Source organism: Manis pentadactyla, chromosome 5 (assembly GCF_030020395.1).
Source record: "Manis pentadactyla isolate mManPen7 chromosome 5, mManPen7.hap1, whole genome shotgun sequence".
NCBI lineage: Eukaryota > Metazoa > Chordata > Mammalia > Pholidota > Manidae > Manis > Manis pentadactyla.
Window position 1 is genome coordinate 58551862 of NC_080023.1, and position 22497 is coordinate 58574358.

At 38.1% G+C, this 22497-nt stretch overlaps 1 protein-coding gene across 4 annotated transcripts in view; it reads left to right on the plus strand.

Moving 5' to 3' along the window:
- The window catches only part of SLC4A4 (solute carrier family 4 member 4), a 316692-nt gene that overhangs the window by 275543 nt on the left and 18652 nt on the right, over window positions 1-22497 (plus strand). For all 4 annotated transcript variants that reach the window (XM_036878971.2, XM_036878970.2, XM_057502301.1 and 1 more), the window contains exons 17-20: window positions 1810-1923; window positions 3686-3847; window positions 16734-16912; window positions 18056-18128. In XM_036878971.2, the coding sequence (XP_036734866.1) occupies window positions 1810-1923; window positions 3686-3847; window positions 16734-16912; window positions 18056-18128 (528 nt within the window). The remainder of the gene's footprint in view (window positions 1-1809; window positions 1924-3685; window positions 3848-16733; window positions 16913-18055; window positions 18129-22497) is intronic.

A 22497-nucleotide genomic window follows, 5' to 3' on the forward strand; every position in this document is an offset into this window, starting at 1 on the left:
AGTTGTTCCAGTGGCTTCTGCAGCCAAAGAGGCCTTGGAGAACTTGAAATAACAACAGTTAGTTAATGTATATTAGCAGAGTTTATTATGTTCTGGGTGTTACGTTAAGCACTTTCATGGTTTACATTATTTAGTTATCAACAAGTCAATTAAATCGTAGGGATTATTTTGGCAACATTTTGCAATTGGAGTAATTGAAGCTAAGAAAGGTAAGTATTTACAGATGGGAAGTAATGGTGCTGGAGTTCCAAAGCAGTTTAATCTGACTTTGAAATTGTACTTTTAACCTCTGTACTGTATTTTTTGCCCCAAATTGATTCCTGCCCTCTATTTGTACTTGATATTATTGTGTGTGATTGGTGTTAACCCGTCCCTAAAATGTCCCATAGCTGGCTTTCTGCCCTTCTGTGTGTGCTTCTCAAGAAAACTAGACCTAACAGTCCAAGAAGGAAGGAGGTCCTGGCCAAAAGGTCCACCTTTGCTCCTGTGTCTGGTTTGTCCCTCAGGCAGCTGAGCCCTGGTCATGGCCAGAAATTGAGTGCTGCTGCCATCTGCAGCATACCCACATCGCCAACTAGTCCTCTTCCCTTCAGTTTCTATTGAACACCTGACTGCAGAAGTCCTGCTGATCTCTCAAAAGAACCTCTGTCCTGAGCACTGTGCAGCCACTCAGCCCATCACTGATTTATCTTCATTTAGCAGCACGAGAAAAATGACTGCTTCCTCTGACATAACTTGGTGACTGCTGATGCAACCCTGATTTTATTTAGGAGCAGGCTTCTTAGTGCATGACTTGACTGAAAGCTTCCTGAAGACATGGGTTGTGTTTTGTTCACTGTAGTATCATTAGCGCCAAGCAAAGTACTGGGAACTGAGTGGATTCTTGTTGAACAATCGGATTGTGCATGTGTATATTCTACCATGTGTACACATACCTTATGGGGAAACTCAGGTGTCTGTACCCTAATAATGCTCGTAGGCCATTGACAGTGCCCCTGGACACCATAGAAGAGCCGCCAAGCAACAGCATGGTTTCAGGCACCCTCAACTGACTCAGAAACAGCCATTCTGTACCTACTCAGTGGGGAAGGTTTGGGTTTTTAATGCCACATCCCATAAAGCCTAGCCCTTGTCCTGACTGGACCTAAACTTAGGAAGTGTGAAGGTTGTCAGCTAATGGCGACCACAACCAAGAAGTGGTGGAGAGATGCCCCCCATACAGGAGGTTTTAAGCACCAGCCGAGAGTGGAAAATACCTTCTTTGACAAAGTTAGTGATGCCATCAAATATTTCCGTCTTCCAGCACTTTATTTCCCTGAGGACTTACGTCCACTCAGTGGACTGGAACTTGCAGCCCCTTCCCTGAGATTCTTGATGTTTCCCGGTTACCTTAGGAATTTATCTTGCTTTGTACTCACACCACCACCTCCCAAATAATGAACAGAATTCTGTGTTTGGGTGAAGACTTTGACAATATGCCTTGAGAATTCACCCTTATCCAGGTCTCCATTGTGCTGCATGCACAAGGAGTACTGAGGGTTGCGTTATCTTTGATTTCCCCTCCCCTGCCTATACACACACACACAAAACCTCTTCTGTGAGATTATATTATTTCTGGCCAGGTGAGAAAATGATGCAGAAACAATTAAAACAATGATCTCTCTGCAGTGTGACACCTATTTTAATTTGTTGATGAAACTGTTGCTATGAACTGTTAACAAATACAGAATTGTTTGTTCACTTGACACACAGGTAAAATATATGTATCCATTGCTAAACAGTCCTTGGTTTCTCTCTTTATTTTTCCAGGCAAGAAAACTGATCAGTGACTTTGCCATTATCTTGTCTATCCTCATCTTTTGTGTAATAGATGCCCTGGTAGGTGTGGATACTCCAAAACTAATTGTGCCAAGCGAGTTCAAGGTTGGTGAACTTCCATCTTTTGGTCTTCCTGCCACTCTTTAGGTTTCTTTCCTTCCCCCATTCTAGTTTGTCATCTCTCTCTTTGAGTTACTTTTGTACAGTTATCCTTTTTTTATTATTATTATTTTAAATGTTCTTGCCAGGTGCTTATATACATTTTGTCTATTTTTTCACTAAAATTAAATACCTGACTAGGATCAGATGCAAGGTTCACATTATATTGATTTTTATTGAAAGATACCTTATAATAACATTACAAAGTTTGCTTTATTTTTTAGAGCATTTTAGAATAGCCAAAGTATTTTCGTACAACTTATCACCTTCATGTAACTATTCATGTAATAATTCTAGGATGCAATGTAACTATTGATTTTATGAAGTTGAGATTGAAGCTCATAATGAACAAGATTACATTACTAATTCAATTATTTTTTCCTGCCATATAAACACACATTTATATGTAATTATGCAGTTTATTGTAAAGAATATACAGGAGTTCATTTTATAAACCTTTTTGGCATGTATAGGCCAAATGGGTAAATTTTACATTTCAGTCATTCTTAAATATGCCACCTAATTTTCCATTATAAGTCTCCCACCTATTTTGTAGAATCCTTCTAGCCTCTCTATCCATCACTGAGACTATATACTTGCTAATAAAAATTTAACTGTAGTTTTAGCTTAATAACTACTATAAGGAAGAGCTAGCTATCTATGTTAAAGGAAACAGAATAGTCTTTTGCATTATCTCTGCCATCTCATATTCATTAGCAAAAATAAATTCTCATTCATTCAGTCAGTTCATTTAAGTCAATACTCTTTGAAAGTTTGCTTTGAATCAGGCCTGTACCAGGGATTTTGAATGCATTGGTAAGCAAGACAAAGTTCCTTCTCTTACAAGCTCACAACCTAGTAAAGGTAGTAAAATGGGGATGGATTCAGAGATGGAGTTTGAGTAGTGAAATGGAAGACAGAAATATCTTTGGATATTCTTTGGATATCTTTGGATAAGCAGTGAGACATTCTTGATAGTAAATGTGGAGAAAATAATTCATAGACAGGCTTCCATTTTAGTTTATTTGCATTGTATAAAGTCAGGAAAAGGATAGGAAAGTATGTTTCTTTGTAGTAGAGATGTAGATCTACTGACAGAAGATAGATGGAGAGCTGGAAAAATGATCACAGTTTTCATTTTTTGTGATATTTCTGAGGATTTAGCCAGCTATTCCAAGTCATTTTTCCTATGTAAAATAAGAAAGACTAGAGTGTTTAAATACATTCAATGATAACATATAAAATATCTGTAGTGTTTTATATATTGTGAAACTATTGCAACTTGGCAGTGTTGGAAACAAGTTTCGTATAATTGCTGAAACCCATGAACAAAATTTGTGGTGGATTTGTAATTTCTTGCTTGCCTCTTTGCTGAATGTTATACATTTGTGTTTTCCTTACAGCTGCTCCTTAAACTTAAATCACTCCCATCTGAGTCCCTATCTGAGATCATCCTAAGTGCACAAAGTGGCATTTACTTCTTTTCTAACAGCCTGTATTCTCAGTCTCCTTCATTTAAACTACTGACTTAAAAATAACCTCCTTTAGGAATTTTTTGGTGAATAATCTTCTTCATCCAACCAGTCAAACAGTTTCTATCTTTCAATATGTTGTCTGTCCAAAAATAAAAGTGTGTCTCCCCCATTGATTTTTCACCAAATAGTATGTATTACTATTGTTTTGAAAAATGTTTTCTTGCTTCTTTAAGCCAACAAGTCCAAACCGAGGTTGGTTTGTTCCACCATTTGGAGGAAACCCCTGGTGGGTGTACCTTGCAGCTGCCATCCCTGCCTTGCTGGTTACCATTCTGATTTTCATGGACCAGCAAATCACAGCTGTGATTGTAAACCGGAAAGAACATAAACTCAAGGTAAATGTTCATAATAATGGTTTCCATTACCTTCTACTTGTAGAACTTGAAAATACTAATTGATTCAAAACCAAGGCAGTTTTATTGGGAGTTATATTATAGCTGATGTTCTTTAAGACTTAGCAGAGTCATAGATCACCTGTGCACACATCACCTCAATATAATACTTTAGGAAGACCTCATTTAAACCCCCAAAAAGTTGTTTCAAATGTTATTTCCTTTGTCACCAAAGAGGGCAGTATAAACTGTTTACCACTCAGCCACTGTCATCCTACATTCATTTTAATATGGTAGTGGTCCTAATGAAGACAATGACGTGCTTTTTCTCAAACTACTGAAAAAAAAATGTGGGTTTTCTTTTTTAATCTATTCACTTGGTAAGTAACAATAAATTTTCTATTGTTGAACCAACTTTGAAACTGGTAGTACATAGTTTCTGTTTTATACATAGTTGGATTCCATTTGTGTGTGTGTGTGTGTATGATTTTTGCATCTCTGTTTAAGCATGATATTGGCCTCTTACAGTGTCCCTGCCTAATTTTCATATCAGGAATATACTGTCCTTATAAAATGATCTAAGGAGTGTTTCTCCTCCTATTCCACTCCCCTCCCATTCTATAAAATTGAAAATAACGTTCTCTTTATTGTGTATAACATGTAAATTATTCTTTTCTTTGAATGATCAGCTATGCTTGTAAAACTATCTGGTCTGGGTGTTTTCTGTGTGGAACTTATGAAACAGATGAGCAAAATGTTTTAATGGCTATAAAACATTCAAAATTTCTGTTTTTCTATTTTAGTAACATTTCTAATTTTTTTCATTTCCTTCATATTTTCAATTTATTGGTATGTTTATATTATCTTTTGTCATATTTCTGATCTGATCTGTTAGTTTTTCCTTTAAATTCCTAATTTGGATGTACTGATTTGTGGTTTTTATTTCCCTTGATCAATCTAACCTGAGGTTTGTTAATTTTATTAGTCTTTTTCAAAGCAGATTTTTTACTATATTGATTTCCTGTACTATTTCTCTGTTTTCTGTTAATATTTACTTTATTTGTTTTGAAGCCATATTATTAAGTGCATCCACATTTATATTTATCTTTTCAGTAAATTGAACTTTTTATGTGACTTGTTTCTGGTAATGCTTTTTGCCTTAAAGTTTATTTTATTTTGTACTAACAAAGCTCTATTAACTTTTAGTTTTCACTTGCCTGATACGTATATTTCCATCCCTTTATTTTCAGCCTACCTGGTGTCTTGTGTCTCTTTGTAAATAACACATAGCTGGACTTCTAAAAATTCCATTTTTACAATCTTTGCTTTTAACTAAAGTGTTTAATTCATTTAAATTGATGGCATGACTGATAGATTTGGATTCAGTTTTACCACATTATTTTTCCTTTCTATTTGTCTAACTTTCTCTATGTTTTTTTCTTTTTAATTCTCCTTTCCTTCCCTCTTCTAAGTTGGTACAATTTTGTTTTTCTTATTTTCTTTGTTCAACTTTATTTTCTATTAATTTGGAAGTTATGCATTTTATTTTTTCTTTCAGGGGCTATATTGCATATTTTAAGATCTAAAGTTAGTATTTTTACTCTCCTTAATAATGCTGAGGGCTAACGAATGCTTCAATTTTTATATTTCTTCATGAGTCATGTGCTGTTATTCCCCAGATTTTATTGCTATCTGGATTTTTAATTAGACATGGTCAATATTTTTAGAGTTATGTACAAGCTTACTATTTCCTTTGCTCATTTTCTTTCTTTCTCTCTCTTTTTTTTTTTGTATTTCAGACCTTCCTTTTTGGACTATTTTCCCTAGGCTGAATTATTTCCCTTAAAAAGCACTTATCTGCCAGATTTTTGAGATTTCCTCCTATGAGAGTATTTTGGTGGTAAACTCTCTCATTTGTGTTGGCTTGAAAGTATTTGCCTCATTCTTATTCTTGAAAGGTAGTTTCTCTGAATATATAGTATAGGTTGAAAATTAATGCTTATAAAACTAATACTTACACTAATACAATGTTTTGTTTTTCCCAACATTTGGAAGCTATTTTACATTATTTTTGACTTGGATAAAAATGAACTGTCAGTTTAATTCTCATTACTTTGAATGTATCATTTTTTTCTTTTGGATGCTTTTATAATCTTTTTTGTCTTGATTCTGGAGTTTCACTATAACTTGTATAATAATAGATTTATTTTGATTACATATTGGATGATTGGGCTTCCTCATTCTTCATGTCTTTTACCAATTATGGAATATTGTAAGCTTTTGACTCTTTTAAAAACTTACAAGTAGAATTTCATTGCACATCCCATCTTGTGCTCCATTTCTACTAACCTGTTTTGTTTTGTTTTTTCACATTTCCTATCCCTTGGTTTCTGTATTATGTTTTGGGGTAATTTCTTCAGATATTTCTTTTTGCTAATTCTTTTTTCTGTTGGTTCAAATCTAATACCAAAGTAGTCCATTGAATTTTTTCTTTCAATAATTATGTTTTTTTTTAAATTTAGAGATCCTATTTTGCTCTTTTTGAAATATTCCTGTTCAATAATGATAACCCCTAACTTCTTTATTATTCTTCAGTATACTCCTTTATTTATTATTTTATATTTTTGCAGTCTTTGCAGGTTTGATTTAGAACATTATTTCCTCAGCTGACTTACTCCTGGTGTCTTTTGTTCTCATATATTTAGTGATTTAAAAACATATTGTGAGTTCATCTTTCTATGCATTGCTTCAAAGCCTTCCAGAGATTTTGTTTGCTTCTGGGAGGTATAGGAGAGGTCAGCCAACCCAGGGACACTTTTTAAAAAATTTATTCTTATAAAAATATTTTATTATGAAAAATTTTAAACATTTATAAAAGTAGACAGAATTGTATAACCCCAGATATTTATTACCCAATCTAACAATTATCAACTCGTATCCAATCTTGAATTATTTACATCGCCACCATCTTATTCCCTTCCTTTAGTACTTTGAAGTAAGTGTAAAGAACATTCCATATTATTCACACAGTTTACAAAGTTTGCATTTCTAAAGATAAAATGTCCTTAAAAGCATGACCACAATACCATTATCAGTCTAAAAGGAGTTAATAAACTTTCTCAATATCATCAACTGTCCAGTCAATATTTAAATTTATGAATGTGTCATAAATACAGTAAACTTAAAAAATATAATTTATTTGTTTAAATCTGGATCCAAATAAAGTTCAGACATTATTATCTTAAATCTTGTATAAACATTAAGTTCATGTATTTCCCCTTCCATCTACCTGTTTGTTCTCCCTTGTAATTTATTTGTTGAGGAAAATCAGGTTTGTTTTTCTGTTTATCTTTTACTATATAACAAGTCACCTGAAAACATAGTGATTTAAAACAATAATTTGTTATCATCTCTCATGCTTCTTTGGGTTGACAGGGCTCACCTGGATACTTCTTGCCCAAGGTCTCTCCTGCTGCTACAGTTAGATAGTGACTGAGGCTGATGCCCCCTAAAGGCCTAACTGGGCAGAATGTCCAAGATGGCTTCTTCACTCACTCCCAGGTCTCATATAACCCATATCTTGATATTCCTTGGTGTGTCTGTCTCTTTTCTCTCTCCCCACATGGTATCTGATCCTTTGGGGCCTTTTCATGCTTTTTTTTTTTACCATGACAGTCTTGGGTCATTTGCACTTACTGCATGGCAAGTGACTTCCAAGAATTAAGAAGTGGAAGATGAGAGGCCGTTTCAAAGTTATACCTGCAACTGGCACAGCTTTTCCTCTTCACTTTGCCATAGTTGATCAGCCAAAATAGCCAGAGGGCCAGCCTCCATTCAAGGGGGTGAGGAAGGATTCCTTTGTTGATGGAGGAATTGCAATTTTACACTATAGAAAAATATGTGGAATCGGAGATATTTTTCCTGCCACATTTGTGGCAGAATTTGTCATGGTCTGGATCTTGGTGATTGCTTTCCTGTGGTATCATTTAGCGTGTTCTTTTGTCCTCTGTATTTCCTTTAAATTGGTCATTGGATCTAGAAGCTTGATGAAGTATAGTTTTGATATTTTGTATCTATATCTATTTCTTTTGAGGATGGGGTGGCAACATGTTCATAGTAGGTCAGGAACACTTTACACAGCATTTTTGGCCTAAGGTTTTCCAGACCCCAGAGATAGTGTGAATTCCAGCCCAAAACTCAGTTGTGGGTTTATGGTTATGAATATCTTTGGAAATTCTTTTTATCTTTTCTTACAGCATTATATCTAGTGGCTAGGCCAAGAGAGACATGTATCCTCACTGTTATTCTCTGTAGGGTATTTTTTTTTTCCTAGTGACTAACTGAGTATGCTGTGTTTAAAGTGTCCTAGTTTTATCTTGGGAGGCATCACCCATCTATATCCTTTTTCTCCCATATCCCTAGGATTGGTCTCCTGTACCTAGAGTTCAGGTGGTCATTCTTTCTGATTCAGGCCTTAAACCTCCGCATAGCCTCTCAGGTCAGGCCTACATTCCAGGGCTTACTGACACTGTAGATTTACTCTTTCTTATTACCATTATTTTTTGTCTCTAGGTGTTTCTCTTACTTCCTGGCAGATAAGCCATGATTTCTAAAAGATATTTTCTGTATCATGTCCAGGATTTTTAGATGTTCTATACTGGGAGGTATTTTAGGGTTGTTTTTGTTTGAAAGGCTGGAAATGGATGTTGACTAATATATTTTATTCTGAAAAAAATTTGGAAACATACTCTTAGTTTTGATACATAGTTGGCCAGATTTGCTGTGTCTTTGGAGGTAAATGCTTATTGTTTTTGGCTCATTAAGTTTTATTAGTAAAATTCAGATTTTGAATTTGGAAAATTTTAGGATTGATTACATATAAAATTTTTTATTCTCCTATTCCCTATAGAAAACATTGGAAAATCAAGGCTTATTAAGATTTACTCCTTAAAATAGGAATTGAGTGTATTAAAAATAACTTTTCATCACTTTTGGAATTGCTTATTTGGAATCATTCCTTGGGCTAACAATAGTTACAGAATAAGTACATCTTTTGACACAAATCTAATGATATCAGTGGAGAAATCATCACAAATCAAAGGCTTTTCACTCTGGGTATTGCGTTGTTCACATTTTGTTAGGTTGAAAACTATAAAGGGCCTTGCTATGAAATTAATTCAAAAGAGAAACCTGAAACAGTGAGAAAGATGGAGGCGTTTTGATATTAAAAGCAGCATGCTTTGGGGTGGCCTTAGATTTGGCTTTGTGTCAAGTGGTCCCGGCTGGCTGGCTGCCTTGGATGAGATAGGATCCACCTTTCCGCTCTGCTGAACAGGTCTATATTGATGTAGGAAAGCCAAGGCACTTGGCTTATTTTGACTATCATTTGGGGTAGTTATGCCCCACATTATCTCTGCAGAGCACTCAGAAGCAAGCTGGGCTCAGCAAGGTCATGACTTGCCCAGGGTCACTCGCTGAGTCACTGCAGAGGTAGGAAGAGAATCTGAGCTTCAGACTGCAGAGCACAGGGTACTTCTCACAAGGAAAGTGATTTTAAGTATGTGGGAGGGAAAAATAGTTTTGAATAGGCAGCTAGAAATAGATAGTAGGTGGTTTTAGCAACACATTTTCTCTGTCCTCCAACCTTTCATTTGAGTGTATTTTCTTGGATAACTCTAAAATTTGCCCTGTTTTTATTTTCCCTTTCTATTCCTGCTCTCAAAACCTTAGAACCAGTCCTTTTATTTCACATCTAGACTATTTTAATGGTTTAGTCATTAGTTAATAACCGGTCTCCTTTGCTTCATTTCAAAAGCAGTAATTTTTAAAAGTGTTCTCCTATGTCAGTCCTGTATTTCTAAACCTTTACACCTTATTCCTTTAAATCTTTGTCCCTTGAAGAATGTCAGACTGCCCTAGCTTGGACTTATGTCTTTTTGTGGAAATATCTCAACCTAAATTTAAAAAGATTATCTCCACATATTGTACAACACTCTGGTCAGATTAACTGGTTTCTCCTCAAATCTGACAAGTTCTACTGTTCATTGTTCCAACTTTCCTCCCCACCCCGATGGTCACCACTGATCAAAATCTTCCCCATCCTTTAAGATGCTCCAGATATAAAAACTTGTCAGAGTAGCCTTCACTCTAGATGTAATTTCTATTGCTCTTGTTTTTGTTCTTAGTATATTTGTACTCCTCTGTGGCGTTGGGCCCCTGATGTCTTGCATGGTAGTTATCTCACCTAATTACCTTAGTTCCTTTTCTGGGCCAAAACATCTTTAAGGCAAGGACCATGTTTTACTCCCCTGTCCAGCTCTCACATGGTCCATCAAATGATTTCCATATGGCAGATTCGGTAAATGCATATTGAAGAACTGTGTTACCTTGTGCCATGTGGTTCTCAGTCATTGCACTGTGTGAGGTGGGTGCTAACAGGAAAACATGCCGGCCCATCTCCAGTTCTCACTGTGAGTGCTTATGTTATTCAAAGCACCGTTCAGATGTTATCACTGCAGGAAGATTTTGTGGGCTCACTCTAGACATAGTTAAACACTTTAGCCTCTGTATGTTGGGATGTGTTTTTCAGACCTCCTTGAACCTCTGTTAAATGCATTACAATTTGTATACAAATCTGAGTTCTAATCCAACTGTGGGCCCCTTGGTGGTGGGAACTATGTCATGGTTCTTGATATCCCCATAAACCAGCTTCTTGTCGGGATCACAGGGGACTCCTAGCAGTATGTATGTTCTGTGCCTGTGTGTATGTGTGCTGCTCCTGGCCCCTTTGTTATCATCTTGTAAACTTTAGACTGTTAGGCTACTCTTTTTCTCTCAAAGATTTTAATTTCTGTGGCTGTATTCCTAAATGACTTTGTTCTATATTAGCAAAGCATATACAATATCCGAAGGAAGTAAAACCTTACTTCCTATCCTTAGACTTAACATAATCTACAATTTCTCCAATGATCTCCAAGTAGAACATCCTTTGGATTTATATTCATGAAGACAAGGACTTTTTTAAACTTTAAAGGACATGTTTAACCTGTTAATCACTTATTGTGTCCTTGCTTGTGTAAGATGTTGATAAAAATTGTCCTCACTGTCTCGTCTTGAGCATGTTTAGTGGATTTCCCCATTCACCACCCATCTCCACCACCAAGGTTGCCACTCACCTTCCTGTTTTGTGCCTTGTATCTTGTACATACAGTGAATCATTTGCTTCCACATCTGGCTTCAACTAACAATCTTTAAACCACTTAAAGGCAGATGTTCTGTCTTATTGTTTTATCTAATACAAGGCCTATCATAGAATAGGTGTTCAGTGAATGTTTATTAAATATCAGTCTTCCAAACAAAGATGTGAGCAAATGCAAAGACCTCAGGGTGGGAGGGAGCTTGGTGTGTTAGGGAAGAGATAGCAAGCCAGTGGGACTGCAACACGGGAATCAGTGATTCAAGACAAGGCCAAAGGGAGTGGAGCCAGATCCCACAGAACCAAGGTTCTCAACCTTGGCATTACTGACACTGTGCATGATTCTTGGTGGTGGTGGCTGTCCTGTGTCCTGTAGGCTATTTAGCAGCATCTGGCATCTACCTCCTAGATGCCAGTTGCACCCTTTCCCCAAAGTTGTGACAACCAAAAATGTCTTCAGACATTGGCTAATGTTCCCTGGGGTGGGGTGGGGGGAAATAGTTCTGGAAAGAAATACTGATATAGACCTTAGAGATGATTTTACAGTGTTTAGGTTTTATTCTAAGTGAAACAAGAAGCCATTGGAGGACTTTGAGCAGGGACGTATCATGTTATGACTGAGATTTTTAAACATTACTCTGTGAGGAGAGTGGGCCGTCAGAGACCAGAGGACATGAGGGACTTCAGTGGCAAGAGCGGCACTGGGGGCCCAGTGTTGCAGTTGGTCTGAAGGAAGCAGGGGGCTTTGAGCTGAATTTTGAAGGAGAGGATGGGTTTAAACAGACATCAAGATATAGAAATCGAGTGCCAGTTTGAAGAGTGGCACCGAGGTTGCAAGGCACGTTCAGGGAATGAGGAAGCGTCGGGAATCCTTCAAGACCCTGGTGCAGGGTCAGATGTGGGGCCTCCACCGGGCGCTCATCATGGCTCCACTCTGTCCTGGGCAGCCTGCTCACCTCCCACTGCCCCTGACCCCTGGCATGCCAGCCTGGATGGGCAGCATCACAGCTGCCTTTCGAACACTCCATCTAGCAGCAGTAAGGATGGACAAGAAAGGTGCAAGATGTAGGCGGGCGGAGGGCGATGATGAGAGGCTGCTCTGTGATCCAGGTGGGGGACTGAGAATCTGAAAAAGTCAGTGGCAATAGGCAGAGGGGTAAAGAACAATTCATATGGTATTTCTGAAAAATGCTGTTTTCTATATTTCTTAGAGTACTGCTTCTATTTAAAAATGCCAATATTTGAATATTTTTATTCCATCCAAATCTAGTTATTCAGATACTTTTGGCTAAGACATCTTAGAAGTGGCTTTTTTTTCTATGTATAGGTTCATTTTATGGGAGCAACTTCTCTAACATTACTGTTCGTGCTTTGGAGTCTTTATGGCAATAGCTGGGGTACCATAATTTTTTGAGCATAGTTTTTACCATTCTGAGTGCTTACTGTATATAGGATACTGTATTAGACATTGTAAGCCTTGAATATTGAAATTTAGCAAAATAAATGCATTGTTTTTTCCCCTTAGACTCAGTTTCTTTACAGTCTCCCATCTGTCCATTGTCTTTCCCTGGTGCTGTTACTTTAGCTTAAACCGCATCATCTCCAGCCTGTACTATGGCAGTGCTCCCACATCTGTGCTCCCAGCCTCCACTCTTGACCACTTCCAGTACATCCTCTATCACCCAAGAGACCCTTCCTTCTAAACAGAAATTGGATCATATCACTTGCCTACTTAAAAGCCTTCAATGGCTCTTATACTCCAAGGTCTTCAGCAAAACATCAAAGTTCTTAACTTCTCTAGCCTTATTTCCTACTTTTCCCATCTCCTCCATGCCAACTCTCTTTCATTTTTTCTCAAACTGGCAGCCTATTTGCCTAGTTTTTTCTCCTGCTTCCCCATATCTCACCTCCCAGCTGGTTATGGCTCACACTTGAGGACTCAGCTTAAGTACCTTCTGTGCAAACCACCCCTGACTGTGGGCTGAATTGGGTTCTCCTCCTAGATGCTCCCATGACACCCCAAGCTCACCCCAGCACAGACCTTTAACACTGTGGTATTGCAAATGCATGTTGGCTTGTCCAGCTCTACCACTACACTGTAGACCACATGAGAGCAAGGATTGTGTATAATCTGTAATTCTACTTCTAGGATCTAGCAGAGTACCATTGAATGAATGAGTTAACATTCATTCATTTATCCAACAAACATTTATCTAGTGTGTCCACTTTGTGGTAGGAACCATGACAGGCATGGGGTTTCAGTGGTGAACAAACACACATGTGGCCCCTGTTCTCATGGAGCCTCTGGTCCATGAGGGAGAGAGGCATCATTCCAGTAATCATACAAAATGTGACACTGCACATATGGCTGGTGCTATGAAGTAGAGGTGATGGTGCTTTAAGAGTCTATAAGAGGGAGTTTGACCTAGTCCGGGAGGTACAGGGAGGTTCCTGAGACAGTGGTAGTTATACTGAGATCTAAAGCATTAGTAGGAATTAGCTAAATGAGGTTGGGTGGGAAGAATGTTCTAGTCAGGCACAGGAATCACTGTGTATGCATAGGCTTTACAAGAGGATGTAAGCTGACAAGAATGAATGCTTGAAGTAATCCAGGGGCTGCAGTGAGAGAGGCAGCTGCATCCCTGTGGAGCAGGCAGTGCTTTTGGGTCACACTGATGATTTCCCCTTCCTTGTAAGAGCATCAAGAAGTCTGCACATTGTTGAGGGAAAGGAAGACTTTTTGAAAGGAGTGATGTCGGTGCACAGAGTAATTATGTATCTGTAATTATTTTATCCCAGGATTTTTGTTTACTTTGGTGGTTTTGCATAATTACCTTTATTTTCTACTTTCTAAAACCCTCATTGGTATTATGTAGTCCCTCTTTGCTAGTCTTTAGGATATCTTACTCAAACTAGTTTCAGTTGAAAGAGAGCAAAAAAGGATGGATATGGCTCCTGGTAGCATGCATGACTTTTTCTGCAACAGCTATTTTTTTGACCCATTGATCTGGCCAGTGTGCACATCCTTAATTTATTGCAGTTTCCTTGGTGCCAAAATCTGAGGATCCTGCCCATTGGTTCCCATCTTGGTACCTCTTATATGTCTTGAGGAATTTAGTCTGAATAGGGCTTGAAACTATGTGATATTCCAGCTATTGTTCACTGCTCCCTTTATCCCCACAGATGATTCACACTTCTACCAATTAACAAAGTTTTAATATTTTTGTGTGACTAGTTAGGAGTTTATAGTTGCATTCTGAAGAATGTAAACATGCTATTTGCCATTCATTTTCTGATAAACATGAATTGAGAATTGACTATGCATCATGAACTCTGCTAAGGTATTCAGAATACAGAGAAAAATAGACACAGTCCAGGTCTTCATGTTACTTATGGTCTAATGTCCAAGACAGATAAATACACATATAATGTCAAGACAGTGTGATGAGTACTGTGATAGAGGATAGCAAAAAGTGCCAGGGGAATATAAAGGAGGAGATCTAACCTAATCAGACCCACTCATCTCATCTGGGCTGAGGTGGGAAAGACTACCAGAAAAGATTAAGGCAGAAAAGATTAAGTCTTAAGGATGAGTAGGGCTGATTGAAGGGAAGAAGGCAGGGTGGAGGTTATTCCAGGTGCCCCAAAGGGTGCTGTATGGGCAAAGACACAAAGGCATCAGGGTGGAAGATGTATTTGAGGAACTGCATGTGGTTGGAAGTAGCCATGACATGGGTCCAGGTGGAGGAGGTGAAAATTGAGGCTGCAGGTATGATCAGGGGCCAGATCGTGAATTGACTACAATGAGGTCATAAGACACACCCACAGGCAGGAGCGAGCAGACCCTCTAGGCTCTGCCTGAGGTACAGCGGATCCAGCCACTTCCTGTCACCTTGACTGCCGTCCCCCTGAGTCTGACCATCACAGTGTGTTGCATCGACTGCGGTATTTGTCATTCAATTTTTGTTAAATGTTAGCTGAGAATTGACTATCGATAATCACACGCTGGTCTTAGTGTCCTTGACTGTCTTCAATCTGTTCATAGCACAGCAGACATAGTGCTTAGAACACAAGTAAATCATGTCACTCCTCCATTTAAAATTCTCCACTGGCTTCCCATTGTACTCAGTGTGCTGAGTACTTATTACTGTTTAAGATACTGTGTAGTTTATAGTTTACTTATTTATGTTTATTGTCTCCCTCAAGAGAATGGAAACACTTCAAATGCAGGAATCTTTGTCTGTTTTATTCACAGATATGCCACCAACCTAGAACTATGCCTGTTTTAATAAGTTGGCAGTCAATATTTATTCAAACAATGAATTACTGAGACTCCAGCTATATCATGATTTTTACCTCATTACTCAGTATCAAACAAGTTTATTTCAGCTCCTCCCCACCTTTGCCCTCCCTTCCTTTACCCTTCCCACTCCCACTTCAAACCCTTATACTTTCAAACCATTTATACTGAAATGAACTGGTTTTATGAATATATACTAACCTATTTGTCTCTCAAGGAGATTTTCATTTTTAGTCAAGCCTGGACTGAGTAAATACATGCTTTTCTTTCTTGTGTCAGCTATCCTTGCTTGCGATGTGTTCTCTGAGGACTTGATCAGACACATGTGTGCGAGGCAGGGGTGAAATCTTGGCATTTCAGTGAGAGGAGAGCAGTGTTCTGACTAACTATAACAGGATCTGAACGATAACAGTCGCCGGGTTCCTTGTGTAAATCACTCTCTCTGTTTAAAGCCGGCCTCTCATTCCCTCAGATGGTCGCACTCTGGCTCTTGGTGTGGCTGCTTCCATGCTGTGATAATGGACTGCCTGTTTTCTCAGGCTCTGTAGGGGTATTAAGCATTTGATTTCTTCATAAATAGAGCAGAGAAATATAACCATAGAATAACATTTTAGACACATTTAATAGTATTTTTTTAGTGAGTAAAAGAGCTAGACCTTTTGTTACATTGTCTGCTCTTCCAGTCAGTAAATGTTATTGTGACCATTGGGCAGTGTTTGAAATCAGTGTATTCTGATTAAGGGGGTATTAATTAAGATAATGTTTTAGGTTGTTGAACGGTTATTTTCAAATACTAAGAAAGGTGAAAAGTGGTCTTTTACACCCCTTCTGAAGTTTGCTTTTGGATCCTTAGTCTATGTAGGCTGAATACTGTCTAGGTGAAAAACAGTCAAGCAGAAGAAGGCAGAGTGCCTGCTTTTGAGGTGCTTGTCATGCTTATATTTACAACAATCAATACCACTGCTGTTATCATCACCTTTTATTGAGGCCTTACTATTCAACAACCATTACCATTTAAGTTCCTACAAGATACTTTGCCTTTGTTACATTATTGAATGATTCCAGTAACTCTTCAAGGTAGCTGTATATCTCCATCGTTCTGATTGCAAAATTTGGATACAGAGAGAACAATTCACAATAAACAAATAATAAGCTGTGAATTGAACCAAGCTAATGGAGGTGGCATATGGCAGCTTTGTCTTTCACTGCTGGGGGAATAATGTGAGGAAATAAAGTCTCCTCCCTTGAGGAACTTACCTTCCAGTAGATATTTTTAGCAAGCAAAGTGAGTTGGTTTCTTTTGGTGATCTTAATTTCCATCTGGAAATATGATGAGAGAGAAATACGGTGTTTACAGTGTTTTATCCATATGGTTTTGTTCTCTCTTTCTGTAGAAAGGAGCTGGATATCACCTGGATCTCTTTTGGGTGGCCATTCTCATGGTGGTGTGCTCCTTCATGGCTCTCCCATGGTATGTGGCTGCCACTGTCATCTCCATTGCTCACATTGACAGCTTGAAGATGGAGACAGAGACTTCTGCACCTGGAGAACAACCAAAGTTTTTAGGAGTGAGGTATGTCAGAGAAAAATGGCTCTACCAAACAAATCATGCACACATCTCTGTGTCAGTCATGAGGAAATGGGCAGATATGGAGAATGGGTGATGATTAATTTATTCCTGCACTTGCTGTTCTAGAAAGGAATAAATTTTCATTAGTGAGTCTTCAATAATTTTTGAGTTCACTTCTTGTATTACATAAATGTCCTTTGACTAATGAAGGGATAAGTGATACAACGTCAAAGCGCAAAAAGGTCATTCATTTTTTTCTTCAACCTATGGGGCATTTTGGTGCTGTGGTACTTGCTCTGTTACAATTACATAAAGGCCAAACCCTTTCATCTTTCAGCTCTATTGAGACTCCCAAAACTCTTGAGTCTGCTTATGATTTTTAAGATTCTGTGAAGGGAAAGGAATTCTTATTTTTTCAATTCATTTTCTGTCCCCATAGCACTGAGAACCTTGACCTTCAGCTGTTAAATTTGGGTAGCCGTGAAGAGCTTGTACAAGACGTTTATACTCTGTGCAGTGCTTTTTGCAGCAAAGCCTGCTTCTAAGTACTTGGGTGAATAACTCACATGACAGAGTCATCGTTCCCCATGCCACAGTGGTGGGTGATTCTTTTTTGGGGCTGAGGAGCTGTTAGGTGGGAGTCATATTTGTTGAAAAAGTACTCTTGTTGTTGTAGATTTGAAAATTAGACTGATGGGATTTATTGCACTTAACAAAATTTCCCTGAGCTGTTTGTTAATCAGCATGTGGGACAATGTAATATCTGTCTCCTGTGAAAGAAGGTGTAATTACACAGCAGCAGAAGCTGTTTAAAAACAAGGGCTTCAGAGAGGCCAGTAATCGATGGACCAGGAGCTAGTGATTTTCTTTCTTTCTTTCTTGATTCTACAAGGGGCAAAGGTTTATCAGAATTGCTTTTCTTTTGATGAACTCAAATCACTTATTGCAGTAGTTTTAAGGAAAAAGTTATAGTTATGTTGAGCTTATATGCTGCCCTCGAGGTATTAATTACATATGATACCAACACCTTTGCTGTTTTGACCAAACGTTGATTTGGTGAATTTATAATCTTTTTTGAAGGTGAAAAGACAACAGTGTGTTTATGCAAACGAGTCATAGACTGGTAATCTTTCGATTTGGTTTCAGGGAGCAGAGAGTCACTGGAACCCTTGTGTTTATTCTGACTGGCCTGTCCGTCTTCATGGCCCCCATTTTGAAGGTAAATAAATACCTGAGATGCTCGCCACTTCTTCTCAGAACACTGACAGATGATTGAACTTGTGAAGAGCAGAATCCTCATCTGCAGGATTCTCATCAGTTCTGTGACACACCGAAGCAGGGGTCAGAATGAGGACTTTACAAAACTTTTTTCTTGATTTGCTTCTCAGTCCTGTTATTATTGGTGCAGTCATGTGGTAATCATATTAAATGACTGATATCCAAGCTTTGTGACCTATGCAAATGACAGTTTCATACAGCTCGATCTGACTGATTGACCTTCCCTACCCCCACATTTTTTACTCCCCTGTTCTCCCTACATCCTTTATTCACATCATTTTCCATTCACTTGTCCCTAAATCCCCACATTAGACTCCTAGATAAATGAATGACTCAGGATAACCATATTGTTAATTTTCTTCTTAATTATCTCTGTTTTTCTATTTTCTTTGAATCAGAAGGCCTAATATCCACAGAAGGAGATTAACAAGTAGAAAACTTTAGAAATGAGTTTTGAAGAAGTAAAATGATATGGTAGATTATTTAAAAAGTCAAGAGTCAAATATTATAGGTTTGATTGATGTGCTGAATAGCTACCTAAATAGATAAACTATATGTGAAAGCCTATTTAGAAGCAGAGCTAGGACAAAAAAGTGTTGATGTATACCTGTAATGAAGTTTCCAGTTTCCCTTTGTGACACAGCTTTTTATTTTTTTCTCTTACATAAGCAATAATAGCCAATTATTGATAATTTGTATGTTATGCTTTGCACTGCACTACAAAACATGAAAACCCCCATAGACCTAAAAGCTGTAAAGGGCCATTGTTAACAAGACCCTTCAGATTTTTCTCTGAAAGTTCTTATTTATTTTTAAGCAATCCTAATGTCCAGAGTTTTTCAAAATGCTTATTTTATTATGCAAGTAATGGTGTAATGCATGCTGATATAGAATTCCAACAATCCAAAGTACAGATCCTGCAAGGCAAAAGCCCTTCATTTCTCTCACATTGGCACATTTATAATTCAGTTGCTAATCAGATAAATTTAAGGAAAGTGGAACTATAATTTCTTAGCCTACAGCTAAGAATGCCTTTTGTTGTCAGAATATTTAGATTAATACATACATTATGCACAAAATACTTGTAAATGGTTAAAAGATTCAAAGATTCATCTTTTTCACAATGTCAATAGCAAATTAACTGAATTAATGTCTGATTGGAATTATGAAGGAATATTTATCTCATGTAACACCAGGGGAACTACTCTTTAACCACAAAGAACTTACTTCTGGTTACATACAGAGGACCTTAAAAGATCTTACGTTTTGCAGGGACAGAGAGAAATCTCTTATCACTTTTGCCAGCACAAAGCAAGTTGCGGTGGAGGTTTGAAGTTGTGAGTTTCACAGCATCAAATCCACTGCCGAAATGCCGTAAGTTCCCCTGTGGCCCCATAGCCACCAGCACTTCAGGTGCTGGAGACCTGTGGGGACACCTTTTTACCACAGTCAGTGGGACCTCATCTGGATGGATCAATTTTTAAAGAGGTCACTGTGGGCAATTATGACCCCACATTGTAGGAGGCTTTACTAGGAATGAATTTGCCCTGGGGTGCCCTGAAGGTGGGCTCATGTGACAGAATGGCAAGGTTTCTTTTATAGGGTCCCTTAGTGCTTAGCCACTAGGCAGGGATAAATAGAAATCTTTCCATCTGTTCAAATGTATTCATTATCCCCCCACCCATTTTTTCTTCTATTTTTGTATTATTTCTTTTCATTAATGCAGTATCAAATCCTAATTTAGAAAAGTCAGGTATGTTTAAAAGTTTTGTTGGTTTTTGTTGTTACAGCAAATTGGCTTTAATCTCAGAGAATCTGTCAGCTGAGTAATCATGTATGATTCCAAAGGGATGCAGTGAACAGACAGTGTATAAGTTGCTATATTTAGGAAGAGCTACAAGACTCACATTTTCAACAACGCCTCTTCTTAGCTATTTTCTCACCCTGCACCCAAATATGGCTGCAGAGGAGTTACGGCTGAAAACCCTTTTGTTCTTTATTTTATAATGATTCTTTTTGCCCTGTTATGCAGAGCACCTTAGTAAGTACAGGAACATATTAGAATACAGAAAAATGAGAGAGAAATGTAAGGGATCAATCGTCATGAGCTTGCATTACCTTTGAGCTTTCTTCCTTGAGCAGCCCTTGCTATGGCTGACCCTCATTCAGCTGCTATTATCCATAGTTGTGGTCATTTCCACCTAGCAACTTTGGGTCAGTGCAAAGAGTCATACAAATCATAGCAAACATTTTTATTGGGCAAGGTTTTACCCAAAATGTGGGAAATGAAATTGTTTTGTTCACGTAGTTTCCAGCATGTTGTGGAACACCTAGATTTAAAACCAGCAATAAAATAGTCTAGGATTGACTATCTTGATTCTTCACTTTAGTGAGTAAGGCTCTTCCTTACTCAGGACTCACAGCTAACTTTAGATCAGGTGCCTTTCTTACCATTGCAGTTTGGTAAATCATGTGCATTCACCACAGAGTCCTTGTTAGCTTGTCTGAAAAGTCAATACAGGAAGAAGCTGACATTGAGGGTACAGTTTAACTACAACTAAGTTATGACTAAGTAAAAGTCAAGATTAACTATTAACCTCAGAATTCACATAGAAAGTGGTATCAGAGGTTATTGTGGAGGAGGGAATGTTTTTCCTCCACCATGTGACTGTATTTTAAAGGAACTGGTGATAACTTTAGAGTATGGTTTTATATCAAAGTGTGCCATTAAAAGGCAGATGAGATGAGTAGGATCAAGAGAAATGTGTGACTTTTACTTTTTCAAACGACATGGCTCATCACCTTCCCTGCCCAGCTCCCTGCACCCCTCACAAGTTTAGGGGTCTCTAATGACCCTAGTAATTTCCTCCTAGGCGTTAAGTAGTGTAAGTAGTCGTTCCTCATGCCTACTTATGCAGGCTACTTTGAACATGAAATGTATGACCTCCGTTTGGATGTATTTGCTGAAATCTATCTTTTTACTGGAAGAATGTAAGGAATCACAGTGCAGTAGCTTTAAGTTCACGAGGATACCCTGTGACCTTAACCAGCTCCAGTCATACATGCCTCACATCTCACCACTGACTCAGTACGGAACTGTTGGGAAGCAGGGAGAACTGGCTTCCCAGGCTGGTTAAACAGTTTAGATCTGTGTTTCTGCAGCAGAATTATTGCCTGTTATGCTAGTGTGCTGTAGGGGAGATGAGGGGAGAAGGAAGAGCCGCAGAAAGATGAAAGGCAGTTCCTGGAGCTTACTTTTTCCATTCATCTGGCAAACCGAAAGACAGTTCAAGTAAAGTTCACTGCTGCTTCTGTTGCCTGTGCTGGAGTTGGTTTATCTTTAACATGAGGAGGGCCCAAAAGTCACTTTTCAGATTTGCTGGTTTTCTCAGTGTGGAGGATAGGCTTTAACTTGTGTTTGTTGAGCTCCTACAGTGTGCCCCACCCTCTGCTCAATGGGGGGAACCAGGAGAAATGGCAATGAAGATGATGATGAGGATAATGATTATAATAGCTCCCATTTATTGAGCTTGGCATTGACTGAGGGTTCTGCATGGATTTTATTTCATTCTCCAATGAAACCTATGAAAAATATAATTATATCCATTTTACAGATAAGAAAAATTATGAATAACTTGCCAGATCAAAAAGTTCTTAAATGGTAGAGTCAGGATTTGAACTTGTTCAGTTCCAGCTCCAAAGCCTGATCTCAGAACCATAATGGTTTATCACCTTCTAACATAAAACACTGTTTGCCCTCAAAGAACTCAGATACTGTCATTTCCCATGAAATGATCTTACCTAGCTTTTTTGATGCAATTTTCAATTCTCATATGTAAAGAGAAATGTGGCATTTTCACAAATTCCTCATCATACCTCACTCCACGGTTTCTTCAGTGACAAGGGCCAGATTGCAAGTCAGTGACTGCTCTAAGGCTTAAGGACATTAGGCTGTTATTTTAATAGTGTGTTCCTGAAAACAGTTACTATAGTTCAAAGGGCAATATTGCAGAACTTAAATAAAACCAAGACTTCAAATCTGACTTTTGCAGCCATCCTTCGGGCCAGTCCTCCCATGACCCCTGCCCCCACCAGGGAGGGAACAAAAAGAGTTGAGTTTTCATTTGCAGGTTTCTCAGCTTGCCAGTGATGTTCCTGATAATAATCACAGCAATACCACATTTACCACTTATCGAGTATTATGACCAGGCCCTGAACCAGGTGTTATCTGTTACATAATCTTTATCATAACTTCTATATAGATGCAAATATTGAGGATAGAAGTTAATCATTTACTTTGGATTCTGCAA